Genomic DNA, 23,269 nt, shown 5'->3' on the forward strand with positions numbered 1-23,269 from the left:
ACAGCACCCTTGGAGAAAAGGGCAAAGAAAACAAATTATTAGTATTTTTGTAGACCAGAAGTTTGCAAGACAAAAAGCAAAAGGTTTATCTTCTAGTGAAGAAGGTAAGCACTATCCTTCAAAAGTTAAAAACTTGTTGCAACTTGATAATGTGGACACAATTCCAGCCAGCCTGTGAGGCTCGGAGCTGGGGAAGGGTCCCAACTGCGGCGCTGGTCAGGCAGCAGAGCTCATATGTCCCCAATGTCCTTGACGCTGCCCAGCCTCCCCCATGAGGTGCCCGGGCTTCTGTTTGTGCTGAGAAAGCTACAACTTCTCTTAATGAATCATAGAATCACAGAATCATCTTGGTTGGAAAAGACCCTTAAGATGGAATCCAACCATAACCCAACTCTGGCACCAACCCATATCCCCAAGAGCCCCATCTGTGCCTCTTTAAACCCCTCCAGGGATGGCGACTCCACCACCTCCCTGGGCAGACTGTTCCAATGCCCAACAGCCCTTTCTGGGAAGAAATATTTCCAAATATCCAATCTAAACCTCCCTGGTGCAACTCGAGGCCATTTTCTCCTGTGGCCAACACCCTGTATGCTACAACCTCGGGTCAGGTAGATGCAGACAGCAAATGGGACCCTGTTTGCTGCGCAAATCACAGGTTGGTGGGTGCTCAGCCCACCGTGGCTCTGGCTCCGCAGCCCGTCACGCCACACCCGGGGCTTTGCGTGGGGGCAGCTCAAGCGGGCAGGGAGCCGGGGGCGCCGCACGGGCTGTGGGTGCGATGTGGGGCAGCCCGAGCCACCCGCGGCGGTGTCAGCGGCAGCGTCCCGCGGGGAGGCGGCGGCACAGCCCGGCCCGGGGGCCCAGCGCCGGGGGAGGCGACGCCCGCACAGCGCGACACGGCGGAGCGGCAGCCGGGCAGGGGACACCGGCACAGCACGGCAGGGGGGACCCCGCGTGACGCCGTGGGGGACACCGCATGACGCCGCGGTCCCGCGGCCCGGCGAGGTGACGCGCGCTCGGCGCACGCCCCGGCACTCGGCGGCGGCACTCGGCGGCGGCGGAGGCACAGCGGCATGCTGAGGTAACCCCCCCCGCCGCCGCGGGGATCCTCACCCGCCGGGACGGGGGACGCGGGCGCGGCACCTACGGCGAGAGCGGGGCCCTTTTCTCCCCCCGCTGACCGAGCTCTCCCTGGGCCCCCCCCTGAGGAAGAGGGGCCATCATGGCCGCCGGGGAGGTGTGTGTGGGGGGGTCGTCTGCCAATCACGCACAACGAACCCCGTCATCCCCCCCGCAGCCCAGGGCGACGTGGGACAGTCCCGTCGGTCAGGTCTGGGCGCGGACGCTCCGACCAATCGGAGACTAGATGGGCAGAAGACGACCAATGGCAAACGTCCACCGGGGGCCGTTGTTTAGGCGGCCGGCGGGACAGGGGGTAGAGCTCCGAGCCACGCCCAGCAGCGACGCGGGGTCAAGCGGGGCCCCGCCCCTGTCCGGCCAGAGCCAATGGGAAGCGCGCAGGGGTGTGTCTGTGGGCGCAAGGAGTCTATAAAGAGCCGCACGGCTGGCGGGAAGGGTAAGATGGCGGGGTAGGCGTGAGTTGCTGCGGTGTGTGCTCCACTGTGCCGCGTCCCCGCGCAGGAGGCGGTTTCGTCCCCCTGCGGCAGCCGGCTTCGGTACGAGGTGGAGCGCGGAGGACAGCGTCGCTGCTACGCCCGCCAACATGCCAAATATTAAGATCTTCAGTGGGAGCTCGCACCCGGACCTGTCGCAGAAGATCGCCGATCGCCTCGGCCTGGAGCTGGGAAAGGTGGTCACGAAAAAATTCAGCAACCAGGAGACGTGGTGAGGCGGGGGCGGGTCCGCACTACAGCTCCCGGCGGGCCGCGGAGCGCCGCGGCGCTGCGCTCCCAACAGCCGCCGCGCGGGGGCTGCTGGGATTTGTAGTGCGGCGCGGTGGGGTCGGGCCTGGCGCGGGGGCTCGGGCGGCCCAGGCCCTGCGGCCGGGCCCGGCCCCGGCGGAGCGGCGGATCGACGGGGCCCGCACTCGGAGGCCTCAGCGGAGCGTTTCTGCCTCGGCCCTGCTGGGCCGGGGGCCTGCAGCGCATCCCGCCCTTCCCCTGCAGGCAGCCCCTGGGCAGGGCCGGGTCTCCCGTGAGCGCCCTTCAGTCAAGGGGCCGCCGCGCAGCGCCGCTGGCTCGGGCTGAGCAGCTCCCTCCCCGGAGCTCCGGTGCGCGGAGCAGCGTGGTGGTCACGTCGGTGGGCGCCGAGCCGGGGTTTTCCGAGCTCTGAAACAACTGGCTCGGCGAAGCGCGGCACCCCGGGGAGGGGGAGCTCCGGCGGGGTGGGCTGTCCCGGGCAGCGGCTGTGGAGCTCCGGAGGGCTCCCGGTGAGCCATGTGCTGGGCTGTGCGGCCCCGGCGGTGCCTCTAGCGGCCTCCGCCGAGAAGCGCCCGTCGCCCATGCGGGCTGTGCCACGGGCCTTGTCAAGGTTTTCACTGTATTTTGCCGTCCTACACGTGGAGGGAAGGATTTGTGTCACCCGACCGCGGTGACAAGAGGCTGGAGCAGCAGAATTCACCAGACAGACCTTGCCTCTGCCACCCCAAAAGCTTGGAGCTGATGGGAATAATGCACCTCCTGGGGTTTGACCCTTGTTAATCAGCCTTTTTCATGCTTAGACCGTGATGACTTGAGGCTTGACAGTTTTGTGCTTAGGGTGTAGCTGGTGCCTTCAAACTACCCTGAAGAGCATCAGAGTCTTAAAGGTCTAGATAAAATGATTCAGGAAGGATCCGAGGCTGACATGCAGCCCGTGATGTGGTTGCAGTCATGCAGTCTGTGTTCCCCCAGCCTCTGAAACTGAAGATTTGTCTTGTTTACTGTCTCTATGCTTTATAAGTCTTGCTGGCATCCTGCTTGAAGAAGCTAAAGGAGAGGCTAGAAATGATTCCGAGTTCTTATAACTTGGTTTAGAGACGAACACTAAGCATGTGTCCACCACACAGCATAATATCAAAAGCCTTGAATGATTGCTCCAACCCCTCCTTGCTTCTGTGACAGTAATTTTTTCCAGGATAATCCAGGATGTGCGTGTGATGTAGAATATTATGTTTCTATTGCACAGGTGTTGCTTGTAACTGTAACTAGTGCAAAGAGTTGTAGAGGAGAGTTGTAAAAAGAGTGTTTGATTTACAGCCGTTTCCATTGTGCTGTTCTCACTGATCTTTATGAAGAACTGCTATTATCTGTCCAGTTGGCTTGCTAGCAGGTTCTTAGGTCAGCAGGTAATGTGACTTTACACCCAACAGGTGTTTACCCTTATAAATTGATAGCACATGCTTCCCAGAAAGATATTGTCTTAATAAAATATTTCATTGATAATTTAGTTCAATAAATGTCTTGAATCACCTTAATTTTAGAGTGCTAATAAGCACAGTTGGAGATGACGCTTGTATGTTAACTACTGTGAATTCAGACACCTGGCAGAAGGTTCTCATGCTGGGTGAGATTCTTTGTGAGAGATCGGTGTATGCTGTCAGTGTGCAATAAAGATGACAGCAGTTTGCTGATGGATATTGAGCAGTAAGACTGTAAGTATGAGCAGTCATCAAAACCATGTTAAAGAAGAGGGGAGGAAGACCAGAGAATGAACAATTAAAATGGGAAATCTACCCTCAGGTGCTCTGTAAATGAAGTCATGAGGAGTGGGTTGGATGATGGTCTCCTTGCTCCTAGAGCTTCATGTAGCAGCAGTCTGCAGAGCGAGTGAGCATCTCCAGTGCAAGAAGAAAGAAATCGTGGAACAACTGTGTCCTTGGTAGACTGACTTCTGATGACTTCCAAATCTGGCAGGCTTCTCTAAATTGAAATGTTGGAAGTCCTTAGTAGTTAATCCATTCCTACAAAAGTCCTTGTGCAGCATTGCTCTGTGTGAAACCTGAAAGCCAAGGCTGCTGCTTTCTTTCCAACTCTGGTGCAGGTGTCTCGATACAAGCGCTGAAGCTGGCGGTTTGCTGCTGGCAAACAGGACCTTTGGCTTCCATTCAGTCCGTTCATCAGCAGGGATTAGCGTGCATTACATCCAGGAGGAAATTAACCCCAAAAGCTTTTCTGAACTGAAATGCTGGAGGGCTTCTCTATTAAAGCCAGTGAAGAGCTGTTCTGACTCTAAATCTAATAATCAGCTGCAGCATAGCTTCTGATAGGAGTTGGGTTTGGCTTTCTCTGCTGGCTGGCGATCATCCTCGCTTGCTTTGTACCCTGGTTTCAGCTGAGGTGGTTGTACTTCTGATCAGGGGAACAAGGCCAGTTCTGGGGTGTTTACATGCTCAGCTTGTGCTGAGATGGAGAGCGCAGGCTGGGTGCTTTTAGCCTTGCTGACGGACCATTAGATTTGATCCAGTGAGCAATGTAAAATAGTTACTGAGCAAATAAGCAACAGTGTTCCTGCCCAGCACCCTTGATTATATGACACTGTCACCCACAGCCTCTTGGGAATGTGATCCCTTGGTTGCTCTGCAGGCACGTGTAATAGCCATGTTTCGATTTGGATACAAGTCTCCTTTCCCCATCTGTTCCCAGTGTGGAAATAGGTGAGAGTGTACGCGGAGAGGATGTCTACATCGTGCAGAGTGGCTGTGGGGAGATCAATGACAATCTGATGGAGCTGCTCATCATGATAAACGCCTGTAAGATTGCCTCAGCCAGCAGAGTCACTGCTGTCATACCCTGCTTCCCTTATGCTCGGCAGGACAAAAAGGACAAGGTAAGAGATGTGGGAAAGGTTTCTGCTGGGAAGATGAATGCACACCTTGAAAGTCATGGCTGCTGAACAGGGATTAGATGAATGCATAGAAGAGGAGATAAATTTTAATTTCTTTAAACCTCAGGGCATGGGACTGCAAATTCATATTCCATAAAGATCTAGCTCTTCTTGAAAATACACCAAGCTGTAATCACCAGCTGATGAAATTATGCAATGCTAACGAGTACTCCTTTTAGTAACTGCTTGTAAATCATTGCCTAGAAGTGGAAGACTGACATCTGGATGAAGGAGTTGACCTTGTTTTAAATACTGTTTTTTCCTGTACTAGAGTCGAGCTCCAATCTCTGCCAAACTGGTCGCAAACATGCTGTCTGTGGCAGGTGCAGATCATATAATCACCATGGACCTGCATGCATCTCAGATTCAGGTAGGAGCTAAAATCGGGGTGGTACTTACCTGCTCCAGTCTGAGCCTCTTTACTGCCTTGCAGGCTTTCCAGCAATCTGCTTTTCTTTAGACAGAGCAGTGATCAGGACTTGGAAACCAGGGACTGGTAGGGACTTGTGGAATCAGTCAGAAGAGGATAGGGAGATGAGTAACTGGTTCGGCTGTAAATTATAGCTGCTCTTGATCAGACTAAGCATAATGAGTACTGTGCAAATTAATGTTGGGCTAGTAAATGATCCATGCAACTTTATTGCCACACGGTGATGCTGTATTCTTAACTGGTACTTTGAGAGATTTGCAATGGACGGTGGCTTTATCTACAGTGTTCCTTAGTGCTGAGTAGAGCTTTCTGATGTTTACAGAGTTGTCAGGGAGAAGTGAGCGGTGCTCTGTTGGACACAGTAGCTGGTGACGCTGCTGCCCTGAGGTTCTGTGCCTCCAGGTGTGAGGGCACAGCTGCTTTTGGAGGTTCAGCGGAGCAGGGCAGGGGTTTGAGAGCTTGCTGCTGACAAGATGGGCAATCCCACTTGTACCCATCCAGTGCTGCTCTTCTGCATAAGCTGGATTTGGTTCTCTTCCAAGCTGCTGGTGAACTGAAAATTATTCATGGGTTTTGCTGGCTTAGTGAACAGCATAGTCTCACAGAGCATTTGAAATCTTGACTGGAGCTGTGTGAGAGAAGTGCCAAGAGCATATACCAGGGAGAAGAGGGACCACAAGCTGTTAAATTGTCAGTTGTGTCTTTCCACCTTGAGCAAGTGCTCTAAGACCAAGCAACCAACTTGGTGCAACTGAGAGGTGTGTGGCAGAAGAGAGAACATCTATTGTATTGCTGCAAACACTTAAACCCAGAGGGGTGAGATACCTCCTTCCTGGTGAAGTAGGTGGGCTGGCTGTCATTTTAACAGTTGAACATGCAGCCATTCACGCTTCACTATAGTTTCTTCCAGTATAACTTGCCCAGAAATACTTTCTCAGATGGAAGATATCAATGCAGGCACAGCTGAGACTTCGGGAAAGATCACAAAATAAGAGCAGAGCCCAAGGAGATATCCCTCTTCCTTAAGAGGCTTGGAGTTGTGATGTGTGCCATAGGGTTGATGCTTCACCAGCAGCAATGGTGAGGTTCAATGGAATAATTTGGCTTGTGTCTATAAGCTTCCAACATCTGGCCTTTTTCAGCCTGGTTCTTGTAGTTGCTGGGTTGCTGAGCACAGAAGGAATGATGGTGAGAAAATCTGTTGCCCCTGTACCTTGAAACACTCTTGTAGAGTTGCTGGGCCCACTCTCCTGCCTGTCACTCCGTGTGAAGGATTAACTTCTGGCTTCTAGTGACCTTTGAGGTTTACCCGGAGGAGTCTGCTGGGTCTGTGTAAAATAGTGGAACCGGCTGCATTAGTCTGAAAGCAAATATTACTCAAGCCTTTTTTCAGTGATTTCCTGTAGATGGAAACAGTGCAGGTAATGAGCTTTGAAGATTGGTTTTTGTAAACAGGCAGCTTGCTGCTCTGAAAATGAGCATGTTTGATGCTAGTTTTCTACACTCCCTTAGGATAGAACTAGTTACATATTGTAAAGGTGTCAGATGTAAAGTGTTATTTATGCTCCTAAACTATTTCTGGCTCTGAAGACTTCTTACGTTACTGTTCTGTGTATCCCAAAGGCTGCTGCCTTGCATTAGTGGAAGTAGAAAGGAAAGCTGAAAGCTGTGGAAAGGCAGTGGCTGCATGCCCAATCATGTAGAGAGCTTCTTCCAACTGTTTTTGGAATGTGACCTTCAGCTACATATGTTCCTGTTGTCTTCCTTGCAGGGTTTTTTTGATATCCCTGTTGATAACCTGTATGCTGAGCCTGCAGTTCTTAAATGGATCAAAGAGAACATTGTGGAGTGGAAAAACTGCACCATTGTTTCACCAGATGCTGGTGGAGCCAAGAGGTAAGCTGCCAGACAGCTGCGTCCAGGTGCTGCTTCTGTATCTGCTTGAGTTTCTAAGAGTGCTTGTGACTTTGTTATGAAGATACATGTTCCCTCTGCCAACCTTCCTTCTGTAAGACAGTCTGTGGCAGCTACTGAAGAGTGGTCAGATGTTCTTCCTAGAGAATGTTGGACGGTTTCTTGGGCTACATGAAAGGTTAAATAGCTTCAAGAATCACAGCTCCGTAGGTAGCAATTCTGCAATTACTACATCCCTTGGACTAAAGCAGTTTTTTGTAGAATAGTAATTATGCAGGTTGAAGAAGAGAATTGTGTGGCTCATACCCCTATGCCAAGACAGAGTTATGGCTGCTGCTTAATTATGCATTTTTACCCAGGCTGGGTTTTTTGCAGTATTAAGCTTAGTCTATTGATGAGTTTTCTTGTTATCCTTGATTTGAATATCTAGCCTGGAACTTAAACCTGCTGCTATTCTTCCTCCTCCCTGAGAGCAAGGAAGATAGATGGTTCCTTTCCAAAAAGCAGCAGCATCTGTTACATTTCTACTTGGATAGTCTGACAATCTCCCATCTTTCTGCAAATAAACATGCCAGTTTGGGCAATTAAGGTTATTCTCTGATGTTTGAGGAGAACCTGTTCCTTGATGTTTCTGTGTAAGGGCTACGTGTGAACAGCAGAGGCACACAGATGTGTTCTTTAATCCAGGACTGTCACACCAAAATGTCGGTGTTTGCTGACCTACTTCATATATTTTAGCATGTTTTAAGCTATCTGTTGCAAACAGCCAAGCGATAATACCACTGTAGGGTGCTGATTGGCTTCCTGTAGCTTTGTTGTGACCCTTGTTTTGGACAAGACCTTTTGTATATTAATCTATTTCTGTAGCTTGTTGCGTAATACACTGTATGAATGCCAAGTCAGACAGCTATAATCTGACTACTGAAAAAAAACCTCTTCAAAAGCCACTTTAACTGAAATGTGTGGATCTTAGCTGGTGCAATATTTTATGGAAATACTGCAGAACTAAATACTTTAGTCAACAGTTTGGTTTAACAGTTTTGTTGGACTCCCAGGGTGATGAGTTGGATGTACTGGGTCTAGGAGTCTACTCATCTTTTGTTCCTGCTCACTCTGAATGCTTTTAAACTTTACGTATTGATACTGATTAATAGTAAAGTTTAGGTCCCTCTAGTAAGGTTGTTCTGTGGTCTCTTTAACCAAAGTAAATGTGAGGTGGTGGACTCGCATTTCTTGGATATGCACTCCTGGCACTGTCCTCGTGCTGGTACTTGCATACGTGACAACTGAATGCCTGTATGAGTGCGAGGAGGTCCCTGTTGTAGCATAGCTTAAGTCTTTCCAGTGTAGTGTTATAAAGATGACAACTTCCCAGGCATTCTGATCACTTCAGGTTTGCCAGACTTGCTGGTTAAGGTTTGTTTTGAGTTTCAAATGCAAATTAATTTACAGTGGTCAGGATGAAAGATTGTTTTATCTTAATCTAGTTGCTGTCATTGCAAGATTAGATCAGATTGCAGTTTAACTGCTTGAAGGGAAACTAAGGTGGCAGAGCATCTTCTATTAATTGCTTGGAAGCAATAACAGATGTGGTGACAGCTTCTCTTACTCCAGTGGCAGTTTGTGCTTAATGGTTTTAACAGAGATTTAACTGAAGCTGTTGTGTGGAGTTAAGCATTGTTTGGAATCTGTTCTCTCCTCAGAGTGACCTCCATTGCCGATCGATTGAATGTAGACTTCGCCCTCATTCACAAGGAGCGCAAGAAAGCCAACGAGGTGGATCGCATGGTGCTGGTGGGTGATGTGAAAGACAGAGTGGCCATTCTGGTGGATGATATGGCAGACACATGCGGTACCATCTGTCACGCTGCGGACAAGTGAGTAGGGTTGATTGATTCTTTCCTAAATCAGAAACCTGGTGTTAGCAAGTATTGAATTAATCAGATTATTTGCATGTCAGGTTTCACAAAGTAACATGTCTTGATTATTTATCTTGTGTCATACAAAGTAAGTAAAAAGCCCAGCTAAAGTTCTCACAGTGGTGGGAATAGCTAGAAGACTGTAGTGTCTGTCTTTATTTGAAAAATGCTTGTGTTGAAAGTATGGCTTCCACTGTACTGTCACTGACTATGCGAGGTAGAACTCAGTGCTGTCTGGTCCATCACCTTAATGTCATACATCTGAATTTCTATTAGAAGTGAGCTTTCCAAGCTTTGACATATTTCAAGCTTTCTACATTAGAAAAAACAGCATATGCAACATTCAGTATTAAGTATCTGCTACCTTGTGTTGGCAAAAATCACAGAAGGTGGTTTGCATGATCCAATCTAAAAGTCCCAGAGCTAAGAACAATTTTATTTTTCAATGTATACTTTGTCTGTGGTGGATTTTGTAGTACTTGTTAAATTGTTTTCATCGCCCAAATCAGTAGTGGGCTAGAAGGGGGAATCAAAGGTAGCCTGTCCCCTAAGCATATGGTGTTGTCGTCTTCCATGCTTACCATGTGCCCTGCACTAATGTCAGTTTAATACTTGCGAAGAATTTTTCATCCTTTTCCTTTTCCCCACCTTGTAGGCTTGTGTCAGCTGGAGCCACCAAAGTTTATGCCATCTTAACTCACGGGATCTTTTCTGGGCCAGCAATCTCTCGGATCAACAACGCCTGTTTTGAGGCAGTTGTTGTCACAAACACAATACCGCAGGAGGACAAGATGAAGCAGTGCCCTAAAATCCAGGTGAGCGTCTCCTTTCTGTTCTGTCACTCCTGGGGGTGGTAGCACTTGTCTGTCCTCCTTTTGGTGGCAAAACCCCATAATACTGTCTAGTGGCTGTGTTGACTGGTTCTCTTGTTCCTGTTGCTGGAGGATAACAGACCTGTTACAATGATAAAATGCAGCTTCTAATCCAGCTCATCTTAAATGGTTCATTTAGGTAAATGTGTTTCACAGCTTGTTTTACCAATATCAATCACTGATCTAACGGGGCCACGGTCTAAGCAAGTGGTTGTGTCTGCAGTTTGGAGGAGGGATAAACTGATACGTGTAATACTGTAATACATGATACTGTAATACTGGAGCAGAAGCAGATAGGAACTTCTGAAGCTGGTAATGCCACCTTTAGTTGTGCATCTGTCACCTAACGCACCGCACTTCAAGCAGCGTGTCCCTTTTGTGAAGCAGAATAGGGCTGGCCTAGGGAAGGTGAATTGTTTCTGGTCAGCACAGCAGTGCAGGTGAGCTGGAGAGGAGTCACAGTCTTGTCCCACAGATGTCTTGCTGGCTTGACTACAAGCCATTGACACAGCTCCACAGTCAGATACTTGCCAAAGATAAACAAAAATACTTTGCCATCTAGATGAAAGCTAAAAGCTGGTCTTTTGGTGTTCACTCTGTCTTGGTTTTTCATTTAGGTAAGTACTGTGGTATTTTGTTTCCCAAGCTGAGTCTAACTATCCTGAAACTAAAATATTGGCTGTACTACTTGAGGTAGGCAGAAGTTGAGGACTTCCTGTGTTAATGGACAGCTGGAAGTTACAAATTTACCTGAGTATTTGGGCATGATAGGTCCATCAGAAGCTTCAGGTACTCCTATAGCATGTGCATGGCCAAGGACATCCTAAAGGCTGGCCTCACAGTGCAGATGTATGGAGTACAGGCATTTGGAGAAGCTCTGGAAAGTGAATGACACTATAGAGACTCAGCTTGCACTATGTTTTAAGTGTAACAGATTCCCCAGTACTGGGGTTCTGGTGAAAAGGAAGCTCAGCTGGTTGAAGCTGCAGTGAATTTTAAGCTGCTTTTAGAAATAAGTTGTGAGCTGATTGCAAACTGCTATTGGATTGTTTGGGTTTTTTTAATAGTAGCTTCTGGGTTATATTCCTGCAACTGAACATACCTAAAAGATGTCAGATGCTTCAACTTTTTACAAGCCCCACACTACAGTTTCATGCAAAATGTTAAGCTGGTAATCACTATGTAAATAGCTGTAGCCAGAAATTGCAGGGGAGTCGTTTTTCAGGCTATCACTTATCACCTCACTCTTCTCTGCTACTAATATTCAGTGTTGAGAAATACAGAACTAAAGGGTTTGTCACGAGTGAAATAATTCTTGTAGTACTCCATGTAGAATATCTCGAGAGTTATATGTAATTAGATCGCGGTCCTGTGTAGAAGTCATTTGTCTCCATCTGGAATATTATATATTTGGGTGATGAGTTTGCTCCTTAAGTTCTGAACTTGCCAGCTGCTCTTCCAGGCTTGATGTCTTCTTAGTGACACTGATGCATCTTCCTTTCCTTCCAGGTGATTGACATCTCCATGATCCTTGCAGAGGCCATCAGGAGGACTCATAATGGGGAATCTGTCTCCTACTTATTCAGCCATGTCCCTTTATAACAGCAAATGCCAGCTGCTGCTTGTATGGCTTTTTTTTCTTAAAACCAAAAGTTGTTCAGTTTGTTGTAAAGTTCAGTAGAAGACTCTGCTTGTTCCAGTGCAGCTCTCCACAGCTCCTCCTGCTTGAGTCAGGCTTGCTGGCTCTGGTCCCAACACGGGGAGGCTGGCGGGGGGAAGCTCATCTCTGTAACACTCCAGCTCCACCAGCAACCCTGTGCATTGGGGCTCACCAGTAGCAGTGACTCAGTTTTGCCCATCTGTGAAGAGCGGGACTGATACGGCCACTATTATTTCTGAGGGGATGGAGGGGAGAGAGTTTGTCTGTGGGCAGGGTTAGAAGATCTAACTTAGGGTGCATGCGTACCCTAAATTGTTTGGGAAGTAGAGCTCCCTAGGCCATGTTGATCTGGATCTACAGCAAGAGCCTGAGAGCCTGCTGGCTGTCCTACCACTCCAAGCCTGACAAGCCTGTGAAGAGCAATGGGGGAGCCTTGACTCTAGTGAAGCCCTGGCAGGCACCTGGGAGGTAGTTCTGCTACAGCTTCCTCCCATGAAAATAGCTTCCTGTAGCTTTCAAACTTGAACTCTGCTTAATGATTGATGAAATCAAATGCCCATTAGTGTGTTAGACAGCAAAGCAAAGGTGAGAGCATAGTCTGTGCAGTACTGCCTTGCTGTGGGAACTTAGTGGTGAAGGTGCATCCTGGACAAGCGTTGTTTTCCCTCTTACATAGAGGACCCACAGTGGTTGTGTGCTTTAGTTTTTAGTGTAGGCTAAAACCAGTTTCTCAATTTCACAGCTTACTGCTACCCTTGTTAGCAATTAGAGGACTACTGTCATGTACTATAGCTGCACCTTGACTTGCTGTGCAAATCCTTGATCCTTTTTTTACCAATACACTAGTAAACTGAGCCTCTTTTATCCTGTAGTAGCTTGGTTGTTGCATCTAGCACATGCCTGCTCAGATGCTGGGGTGACCTAATACACAACTGCTTTGTGTCCAGCTGTCTTAGCCTCTCCTTGCCTGCAATCCTGTTGGCCTGTAAGTTACTGACACATTCTGGTTGCTTGTCCTGCCTGCCTTGCTTTGAAAGTGTGGCTCCTTGCAAAAGAACTTAAACCAAGGAGCACAGGAGGCTGCGGGACTACAAAACCTGTCTGCTGCTGCTAATGAGTGCTTATGGCAATGGGTTGAAGAGGCTGGTGATACGTAGTACTGGGAAAACTATAGATCTAACACCAACCTGACAGGCAGCAAAGTGCCTGAAAGAAAAATACCAAAACTAGAGCTGGCTGAGGCTCCTGGATGTAATAAGTATCATCTGAAACTTGAATACTTGGTATCTGTACCAGACAATCGTAAACTGTTAAGTCTCTCCTGGACTATTACTGCGTGTTAGACCAAGCTGTTTTATGCTCTGGTGTTTATAAGCACTCCTCTTTTGGTTTTAAGCTGGAGAAAGGGGAAAAGGGAAAAGGAGGAACTTGAAATGACTTGCTAGAGTAACTAGCATGCCTTTGAGATGCTGGAGTGTAAGTGGAACTAACTGAAAAACTTGGTTAAGATCTAGGGAAGTACTTTTTCAGTTGTGCCTTTCACTGAAGACTTCTCTCCCTTCCTACAACTCCTGTCCTGTGGCAACATTAACAGTTCTATTACAGTTTAGGGGTTTTTTTTGTATAAGAATTGGTGTTCGTCTGGAAAGTGTGCGTTTCTTGCTGCTTTGCTTCGCATCCTGCACTGAGCTCTACCCAGAGTCCAATTCCTGCCTCCTGCACTGGAGCCCCCAGTGCCCCAAGAGCCCAGAGCTGGGACATGGGAGCAGCGCTGGGAGGATTTTCAGCAGCGTTTGTGTTTAAACTTAAGACCTGATGAAGGAATTAAACTTTTATTTAAAAACATGGTCTCTGCTTATAAATGCTTCTAAAAAAGACCTTACAAAGGTGGTGGGCATCTTCTGAGTTGGGTCACTTGCAAGATAAATCATGGAGTAATGTTATTTGGGAGGTCATCTGGTTTACCCCGCTTGTAGTGGGGCTGACTGGGAGGTTTGGCACGGAAGCAGCAGCTTGGGACCAAGCTGCTTTTCTTAGTTGGAAGTGGTTTTTATCTGTATCTAATCTCCTAGACTTAATTGTTAAACTGTACTACCACCTCTATCTTGTGCTGTTCAATTATGTATCTGAGCAGATCTGTTCACCTAATGTCCAGGTAGGGGAAAACCGGAATAGTTTAGCATGTACAGATGGAGAATGAGTAAGTTCTTGCACAAAGCTAATGATCAGAGGCAGCAGGATTATGTCCTGAGAAGCACTTTTCTAACTAAACCTGATCCTTTCTCATTGCATACTGTAGACTGGGGAAGTAGAAATTAAGTGAGAAGGATGAGATGGCAGGTCCAGAGAAAGATCTTTGGCCTTGCAGTAGACTTCCAGACCTAGATTGAACATTACCTGAGGCCATGGTTGTGTTTCCTGAAGCAGACTTCTGCTGAGGATCACTGCTGTCATTCATCTGTCATTGCAGCACTGGTCAATGAATAAGTGAACTGGTTTGGGTTGGGGTGTTTCTTGCCCCCTGATAGCTGGGGGTGAAGTAGGAGACTTCACCTTCCTTAGAGAAGAAACAGAATGAGCTTTGTACGAAGGTGACCATTGCTCTTGATGTGTATATACTGTTTTCTTAGTTATTTAATAAAACCTGGGGGTTGGAGTGGGAGAAGGGCACAGACTGAAACTGCTGTGTGACACCACTGTGGCTCTTAAAAGGATGGGCAATACACAGGGTATGAGAGCTGTCCAGAATCACACAGAATCGACTGGGCTGGAAAAGACCTCAGAGATCATAGAGTCCAACCCTTGGTCCAACTCTAGTCCGTTTATTAGATCATGGCACTAAGTGCCATGTCCAATCTGAGGAGGAAATCCAGAGGAGGAAAAGCTCTTCTCCTTGGAAACCTTCAGATCAGAAGGGCTGGACACTTTACCTGAAGTTCCTTCCCTAAATTAAGAAAAAAAAATATATAAAAACTTTATAATTACTAAACCGATTTGTAGGCAGGTTGTGAGTGACTGTGCAGTAGTGACCATGTGCTATTAGAGCAAGTATGGTGCCCTTTAACACATGCATGTAGTAGAATTCAAGTGCTCTTTGTATCCAGGACAGTCCTGGAGGCAGCACCAGGCAGCCATGGGAAGGGTGTCCCTTCCCTGCAGTGTGGGCTGGAGGTGGGAATGGCAGAGTCCCAGGTTCCTCCAGCATGCTTCAAGTTTGGGAGCAACGCAGGGGTGTGCGTCCTCAGCCCCGGCACGTTTGGCTCCAGCAGTACCAGCTGTGCTGCGAAGTGCTTGTGCTGTTTGGAGCTACCTGCTGCAGTGGAGGTGATGGGTTCTCCAGCCTGTCCTGGGGAGCACGCAGGGTGCTCTGGAGGTGAACTGTGTGCTGTCTTCTCAGGCTTCCTTCACAGTTGCTGAAGAAATACCATAGAAAGCAGGAAAAATCCCAGGTGGGTAATTTGCTATGCTGTTCCTGGAGAGTGGCTGCAGGGGTGCTAGTAGCTGCTTTCTGTCTATCTGCTGCCTGCTATGAAAGCGTCAGCAGAAGAGAACACATCGATCAACAGACCTGCATCTTAGCCCAGCTCACCTGCCCTGTTAGCTGAAGCTAACATGCAGGAATGCCTTAAGCCACTGTGAAAGCTGGGCTTAACCATTTGTGCCTTGCAGGCATCAGGACTTGCCTGCTGTTTGGAGCAAGATGAGACACATCTCAAGCTGCTGTCAGCAGCAGCTCCCTCCTGCTGCTTCTCTCCTTACTAGTGTACAGATGATTTCTCAGCTCCTGGAGTCAGTCTTTCTGTGATCTAGAGAAAGCAGGAGCTTGCCTTGCTGCTCTTGGGCAATGGGAAAGTCCTGAGGGTTAACAGCCCTTCTCTGGACTGCAGGGAGCAGCAAAATCCACAGGAGGAATGAGCCTTGGTCTATGACACAACAGTCCTGAGTGTCCTGGCTGCCTTCCTGGGGCTCCCTGCTCCTGCCTGGGTGGAAAGGAAGGCTTGTGGCAGGAGGCTGTGCTTAAAAACGAGCAGGAGGAATTAAGCTGTGGCCGTGTGGAGTGCGGGGACTGGCGCACAGCCCAGCGGTGGCGGCTGGAGGGGGCTCAGGTCCTGGGTGGCCGTGCTGGTGCCCTGCCTGTCCCTGCAGGCAAGAGGCTGAAAAATCCCCTCCGATCAGATAGAGAAAACCTGCTTCATCCTTCCTGTGGCACAGAATAAAGCGTTCCTGGAAACGGCCATGGGAAGGCTGTGTCTGGGCCCCGACTGCCTCGGTCTGTGGAAGATTTAAAACTCGTCTAAAATGGCTGGTGGTGGTTCTTCTCTATTTACGGTCAGGTTTTGCTTCCACCCTATCTGTTGAAGCCTCGGGGTTGTTGTTTTCTCTTTCTTTGGTATAAATTACTGAAAGCAGAAATACCAAAATGCGTGAGAAACAAGCAGGTTGTGCAGTTACGGGAGGCTTTGAAAATTTATCAGGGGGTTCGGGGGGGGAAATCTCTTGCAGGGGTGTAAGCTCCTTTCTTGTTCTCCGTGCAGGATGGGTGTTTCAAGTTCCCCAGCAGCAGCCGCACGCCTTGCCGGCTGGAGCGCAGAGGGTGGCTGTGAAGCTGCTCTGGCCGTGGCTGCTGGGGCAGCTCCCCTTCCCCTGCCTGCGCGGCCACCGCGGCCGCTTCGTGCCCAGACAAAGACCCGGGGTCTGCAACGCGCTGCGGCAACGAGGAGATAAAATGCGGCACGGGGGCTGCGCCTTGGCCGGGGTGGGTGCAGCCGGAGCTGCTGAGGGGCTGTGAACAGGGTCCTCTCACAAACGCCGCAGGGGTGTCAGCAAAGGAGAAGCTGCGGGGAACAGGCAGGGAAAGGGGGGAGATGGGGGGAAGGCAGGCACGGCTGGAGCGCGAACGCACGGCAAAACACTTGTCTGACTGTTTGCAGAAAGGCAAAAAGCATTTCCTGCTTTCATTTTGAAACTGGGTGGGATTTTTGCTTCCTTTTGACTGTGCGAGAGAAACGAGCGCTCTCTCAGGTGGGAGCGGGCTTTGTGCTGCAGGGTGGGCTGCAGCGCTGGTCCTGAAGGCAGCCCTGCCTGGGCTTGCTGCTCTGGGCTGTGCCAACCTCCAAACCTGGCTGTGCCAACCTCCAAACCTGGCTGTGCCGGAGGGCAGCAGCACCAAGGCAAAGCTGCTTGGGGAGCAGCCTGGCCTGGGGCTTTGCCTGCAGCCTCCTCCTCAGGCTGTTTGCTATCCAGGCTTCTCGCACGGTAGCAACTGCATCTTAGGGCCTGGCCTTAGAGATCTTGGCCTTTGCCTTTTCTACATACACCAGCCTTCGGCATTTCTTTAATTTGGAGCACACTTGCGAGCTGGAGGGGAAAGGTTCCCGTGTCCTCAGGGCTTGCTGCAATGGGCCAAGACCTGCTGTCTCTGGAGAGCACCAAGCCCCCCCGTCCATAGACGGTGGTCTTCTAGCTAAAAAACCACAAAGCAAATATTTCCTCCACCTTGCTGGGGATCTCCTCTGCAAAAGCTCTGACAAGGCTGGAGAGGAACCCCGCGGCTGGCAGGCTGGGAGGAGGCGGGTGCGAGAGCTGCTGAAGCGCAGCTGCTCTCCTGGCGCTCTGCTGCACGTTCCTGCTCGCCACAACGCCGGGATCTCTGCAGAAGGGTTTTGGCAAGTCTGCCATGGGGTCAGGATGCTTTTTGGTGTTTTCCCATCTCCTCATTCCCTTCAGCACCTTACAGCGCTCTACTGCGAAGCCTCCCAGGCATCCTGGCACTCCAGCCCCTCTCCATCCTGGTGGCCAGCGTGCAGGTGTCCCCTGGGCCACCGCCACCCTTCCCAGCTGGGAACGGGTAGGCTGCTTGCACTTGCCTTTTGGGGGAAAAAGCTGAGTGTATTTTTTTCCACATGCACACCAGCCCATCTGGTCTGTTCTGGCTGCCCCCCATACTTTCTATACCCGGGCCTTGCTACAGCCAAGCGAGAGCGTGGTCAGCTTCTGGCCCACCCACACTGCTGCTTTAGTGACCGGATCCTCCAGAAAGTGCCATGACTTGATTAGTGTGGCCATGACTTGACCGTGGTGGCAAAGCATCTCCCACAGCTGGGAAAATACGGGGCTATTTTTGTCCCGAGGGCTTCCTTTCTTCAACAAGTTCTGCTTCAGCAAGGCGGGTGTGTGGGGGCTGGCTGGTGGCAGGTGTGTTGCTGGGCACACATGCAGGTCACCTGCTTCTGGGGAGGGTTTGGGGCTGGGACAGTGGCCCTGGGGTCACCCACTCCCACGGAGACCACCTGGCTGCCCCTCATGGCTGGCCATGCTGAGGGGGTGTTGGGGGGTGTATCTGTGTGTGTGTGCTCCTGCACTGCCTGTGTGTGCACACGCGAGGTGTGTGCAATGCACGGAGTATGTATTGGAGAGTACGCAGGGTGGCTGTGGGTGTGCACAGGGCTGCCGGGGGGGTTGCGTGTGCACAGAGTGCGTGTGCAGGGCTGTGTGTGTGCAGGGCTGTGTGTGAATGCGTGTGTGCAGGGGCAGCAGGAGCGGTGCCTGTGCTCCCTGTAACGCGTAACACACTCTCATTCACACACTCATTCACGCTCACGCACCGCCATTCACACACGCTCATTCACACGCGCGCACACACACTCACACGCACCCTCCAGGTCCCGCGGCCCCGCCCACCGCCGCGCCCCGCCCACCGCCGCGGGGCATCTCGGGAGTGGCAGTTCTCCCGAGGGCCGCGCCGCCGCGGCAGCCAGCGGGAGGACTACATTTCCCAGCAGGCTCAGCGGATGGCGGGCAGCCAATAGGCGCTCGGGCTGGGCGGTGCCCGGGTATATAAGGCACCGCCCCACGCTGGGCGCTCCATCCTCACCTGGCAGCGGAGCGGGACGGGACAGCAGCGCCACGTACCGGGTACGGCACCGGCTCTGCCGCCGCGGGGCTGCCGGGTGTGCCGGGGAGGGGGCTGCACGCAGGGTGGTGCGAATGAGGGGCGCCCATGGGTGGGGGCTGCGGGCGCGGGGGGTCCCGGTGCGAGCGGGCTGCGGGGAGCGCGGCTGGCAGGGGCGGGGGAGGCTGCCCTGGTGCATGCGGCCACCGGCGAGGCTCCCCAGGTGGTTGGGGGGCCGCCCGGAGCCGAGGAGCGGTGCGGGGCCCGGGGCGGTGGCGCGCCCCGCCCTGCGCTATTGTCCGCGGCGGGTGCTGGGAGGGGGGTCGGGCGGGGGCTGCTTTTGTCTGCCCATCCCCGGGGACCTCGGGTGACCTCGGGGGTCTGGGGGGCCGGGTCTTGCAGGCAAAATGTGCGACAAGCCAGACCTCTCAGAGGTGGAGAAATTTGACAAGAAGAAGCTGAAGAAAACCAACACGGAGGAGAAGAACACGCTGCCCTCCAAGGAGAGTGAGTACAGCGCTGGGGGTGGAGGAGCCAGGTGGGACCCCGGTGCCTGGCTGCGTGGGGAGCGGGTGTCCAAGGGTGCTGATCTCACTGCCGAGGAATCCGGTGAAGAGGTGGAAAACCGCTGACTGAGAGATGAGGGGTTGGGGTATGGCCCTTGGGGGCAGTGGGCGCGATCACCTGTAGGGCTGTTGCCTCAGGGCTTGACTTACCTGAGGAGAGGTGAAGGGAGGTGCCCACCTTCCCGTCACCTGTGTGTGTCTCATCACCCTCTGACTTGAAGAGTTTGCCCACCCTGCTTGGGGACAAACCGTTGAACTGGATGCCAGGGCCTGAGTGATTGTTCTGCAGCCTTCTCCAGTGGGTGTTTCCACAAAAAAAGCACCCGATACTAATAGACCTCTCTTCTTTTGCAGCTATTGAGCAGGAGAAGGAGTGTGTGAAGTCTTCCTAGAGCGAGATGACCTGGCAGGAAGAGCTACCACTTGATTATTTTTTTTTCTTTGAATTAAGTCATATTTTTTAAAAAATTACATCATGTACATGTATAGAAAACAGCTGCATCACCTAACCCACTGTCCCACCTTGCTGGCAGCTTTGGCGGGTGGGGGGAACAAAATGTGACCCTCTCAGTCCATCAGTAGCCTGACTTAACCCCGTCTCTGCTGCTCAGCCAGCTCCCGTTGACAGCACTGGTCTTGCTTTAACACAGGGGGAGATGAGCAAGGGCGGTGGAGGCTCCTGGGGACAGGACCCTCCTGCCTGAGGGTGTGGGAATGCTGGCTGGCCTGGCCTGTGGCCTGGCTCTGTCTTACATACTCTTCACTCATGGTGTTCTGTAGCCTCACTCACAGTTTTTGTTTTTTCTGGTCTTCCTTGGGGGAAAAATAAGTTTATTATAAAATAAAAAAAGTAATGACCTACCATGGCTTGTGGCGTCTTCCCTGGCAAAGGTTCAGGCTGCAGTGTGGCTCTCCCCGGTGGGTGGGAAGGTGGCTGGTGTTGCTCAAAGCGCTTTATGGGATGGTTCCCTGCGGGGCAAATCTAGCATCTGTGTAGGACTTGGTTCCTGGTGGCCTGGAGGAGACCAGAACTGGAAGCATTGCTGGGGTGGGACTGGGGGCTCAGCTGCCTGATGTGTTCCCCCAGCGATCCTGCCACCATAGTGGTTCTTGTAGAGGCTGACCTGGGCCTCCCTGCCCACTTGAAGGCTTCAAAGAGGTTGATGTCCACTGCCTAGAGCACCACTTGTGTAGCTGGGCTGGCTCCTCACCTGCACGGCTGGAGGTTCCTGTGCTTGCCATGTGAATGCTGGCCTGGGTCCTGCTGGCGCTGTGGCCAGGTTGGCTCTGTTCTCCCAGTTCTCCGAGGAGAGCCTTCCCCTCGCTGCCCGGTACAGTCCTTCTCTTTGCCTTGAGCCAACCCCTGCCCTTGGTTGCCGGAGGTTTTTACAGCCTTGTAAGGATGGATTAATGCCATAGAGCATTTGGATACCCTCTTGGCTGATCCCAGCGCTGCCGTGCAGGGGTGGAGATCCCTGTGTCCCGCAGTCAGCCTCCAGCACAGCGTGGGCAAGGTGAGCTGGCGTCTGACAGTGCACCCAGGTCTATGCTGAGGCTTCCTGGGTGCTGCCAGGATCTCCTCACCTCCACCCAGCCTGCGGGGTCACTGAACAGGCTGCTTGTGGAGGAGGTGGAGGCAGAGTTGCCAACTAACAGTTTTGGCCCGTGTCGCTAGCGAGCCTGGTCAGCTGGAGAGGAACAGACTGTTGTGCCTGTCTGGACACGGTGCCTATCTGCCCAGCACCTCCACCCACGCCGCCTGCCAAGGGCTGCAAATAACATTGCTTGTGTAGTTGCAATTGCCTGCACCTCTTAAAAAGCCGAATCGAAAGAGCTGAAGGTAAGAGGCTTGTGTTTGTATAATGCGCTGTCAGGGCAGCGTGATGGCTTGTCCACAGGGTGAGGAGTGATGCTGAGGCCCAGCTGGGGCTGCTGCTACACTGGGCTGAGCACTGGGAAGCTCAGCACACACCAGGGTGGCTGTGGCGCCTCAGCACCCTGAAGTCCCCAGGGCAGCAGCCCATCCTGGACACAGGAATCCTTTTCCCAGTGCCAGGGTAGCAGCTGGGCCACTCAACTGACCCCAGGGCCACTCATCGCCCCAGCAGGGCTTGTCCCCTCTCGGTGGTGGCGTCTCTTGCCAGGCAGGGGTGTGCTCTGTCCTGTGCTGGGGAGGGAGCAGGAAGCCTCTTCAGACCCTTCTGTGAAAGCAGAAGGTAGAAAAGGTCACATCAGTGAGAGCTGAGCTCAGGAGCAGCAGGCAGGGCTTGCAGACCTCTAAAGGCTGTAGCACCTTCTTGCTGCTTCAGCATTTCCCCTTCCTGCAGAGATGCTTTGCAATCCCTTGGCCACTTTGGTGCACCCAGGCTGGGAGTTGGGTGAAACCCAGAGGTAAAGCCAGCCTGAGCCCTTTCCCTGTCCCCGAAAGCCAGAGCGTGAGCTGAACCAAGTGAAGCTTTTGCAATGGAAACACAAAGTGGCAGAGCTGATCCTTTCTCCTCAGTGGGGATTCTGGGGACAGGGAGGTCTCGGTGGCTGCTCCCTACGTGGCTGCTCCCTACTGCCCCAGCGTCTCTCCCTCCTGTACACTCTTACTCATGCTACAAGGGGCTGCTCTGCGGGCATGGAAAACCACCAGTCGACTTATCTCTCCATGAGTCACTCACACTTCTGCAAGGTCACGGCTGGAGTGTCTCGTCCCCGCTGCCTCACAAAAACCTCCCCCTCACCTTGCGTTGCACACACGGGCAGCAGAGAATTCGCCCAGGGGTGCCGAGTACCCCAGGTGCCTGCCGACTGGTTCACCAGCCAGGGTGAGGGCTGCAGCTCTGCTGTGGTTGCCCCAAATGTCAGGGTTGCTGGTGCCAGGAGCTAGCGACACTCCAGCATCCACTCCAAGCCTGTGGAACTGGCCCGTGAGACCACCTGGCTGCATCCCCAGGAGCTGCGAGGTGAGGACAGAGGTGCTGATGCACCTGGGTGGCCATCCTGGGACACTGGCACAGCCGGGTCTGTGCCTCAAGGAAGCCACTGCAGGGGCTGGCAGCCCTGTCTTGGCCCTGGCGACATCGGGTTGGCACTAGGGGCAGCTACCCAGCCCTAGCAAACCCATCTTGGGGGGTGATATGGCTGATGTGGCTGTGTCCACCCAAAGTGAGGGCATCCCAGGAACTCCACTCACACCCTTGCCAGAATGTTGCACAGGGAAGTACCAAATACATTGGCCAAACTCTCTGTCCTCAGGTCTGAGGATAAAGAGAATGCTGTTTTGCAACCCAGTGCTCAAAATGCCCCTGTTGCCAGACAATTAGTGAGTAAGGGGAGAACCATTACAGAAAAGCCCTTTATATCAACAGTTTCCTTTCCTCCCTGCCGTGGACCTTCACTATTTCACCCCAGCACTCATGGGCAAGGCTGCCAGCGGTGTGGGAGGCTGGGATGCCCACCAGGCTGATGTCCCCTGGAAACGCGGTGGCTTTGGCAGCATAGGCTGCCCCGGCAGCCACCCAGGCGTGGAGGATGCTGCCCCGGGAGCTGGACCTTCCTGGCAGGGCTTGATGCCACCTTCCCTCACCGAGAACCAGGTAAGTTATATATGTCAGCTCCTCCTGGTGAAATCTGTATCTCTCCCCGGCCAGGGCCCATCCTGCTGCTCCCAGGGCCGTTTCCTCCCATCGATGATGGGGTGGTGAGCTGTGGTGGATGCTGGGGAGGAGGGAGGAGGAGGCTGAGTCATGGCAGGAGGAATTTGGGCAAATACCTGGTGATCAGCAGCGTGGGGTGAATTCAGATCGGGGCTTGTGGTTGGGAAGGCTTTCTGCCCCCACTGCTGCTCCATCGCCTCTGACTCAATCAGGCGGGGATTTGGCCCCATGTATGCTTGTGTGGAGGATCATAATTGCATTTCTTGCAGGAGATGTGTGTCAGCCCATGCATGGCCCTGCTCTGGGCACCCTGGTGTCCTCCTCCTGGACCCTCCGTGCATCCCACAGCACCATGCTGGTTTGCAGTATGGATTGCCCAGAGCAAGAGAGGCTTCTGCACACCGGCAGCCGGGATTTCCCTCGGCTGCTCTCCATCTAGCAGTCCCTGGAGCTGTGGCAGAAAGCGGTGAAATCCAAGAGGTGGTGGTGACCAGCGCCTGGGGCAGCTCCTGGGTTTGGATGGCAGAAAATCACCATCCCCAGCCAGA

At 52.0% G+C, this 23,269-nt stretch overlaps 2 protein-coding genes across 3 annotated transcripts; both read left to right on the top strand.

Annotated features, from left to right (window-relative positions):
* Nucleotides 1-1,588: 1,588 nt before the first annotated feature.
* Nucleotides 1,589-13,456, top strand: PRPS1 (phosphoribosyl pyrophosphate synthetase 1). 2 transcript variants are annotated; one of them, XM_080352643.1, is made up of 7 exons: nt 1,589-1,845; nt 4,584-4,767; nt 5,096-5,194; nt 7,026-7,150; nt 8,872-9,045; nt 9,743-9,902; nt 11,469-13,456. In XM_080352643.1, exons 1-7 carry the CDS (start codon nt 1,724-1,726, stop codon nt 11,559-11,561), a joined length of 957 nt encoding a protein of 318 aa, XP_080208769.1. In that variant the 5' UTR covers nt 1,589-1,723; the 3' UTR covers nt 11,562-13,456. The 2 variants fall into 2 exon arrangements, with proteins under 2 accessions (XP_080208769.1, XP_080208770.1); XM_080352644.1 differs by having other exon boundaries at nt 1,684-1,810.
* Nucleotides 13,457-18,404: 4,948 nt separating this feature from the next.
* Nucleotides 18,405-19,939, top strand: LOC308045437 (thymosin beta-15A homolog). The gene is made up of 3 exons (XM_080352722.1): nt 18,405-18,534; nt 18,914-19,018; nt 19,432-19,939. Exons 2-3 carry the CDS (start codon nt 18,919-18,921, stop codon nt 19,467-19,469), a joined length of 138 nt encoding a protein of 45 aa, XP_080208848.1. The 5' UTR covers nt 18,405-18,534; nt 18,914-18,918; the 3' UTR covers nt 19,470-19,939.
* The last annotated feature ends 3,330 nt before the right edge of the window (nt 19,940-23,269 follow it).

The sequence above is a fragment of the Nesoenas mayeri genome (assembly GCF_963082525.1).
Source record: "Nesoenas mayeri genome assembly, chromosome: 13".
In the NCBI taxonomy this organism is placed as follows: Eukaryota; Metazoa; Chordata; class Aves; order Columbiformes; family Columbidae; genus Nesoenas; species Nesoenas mayeri.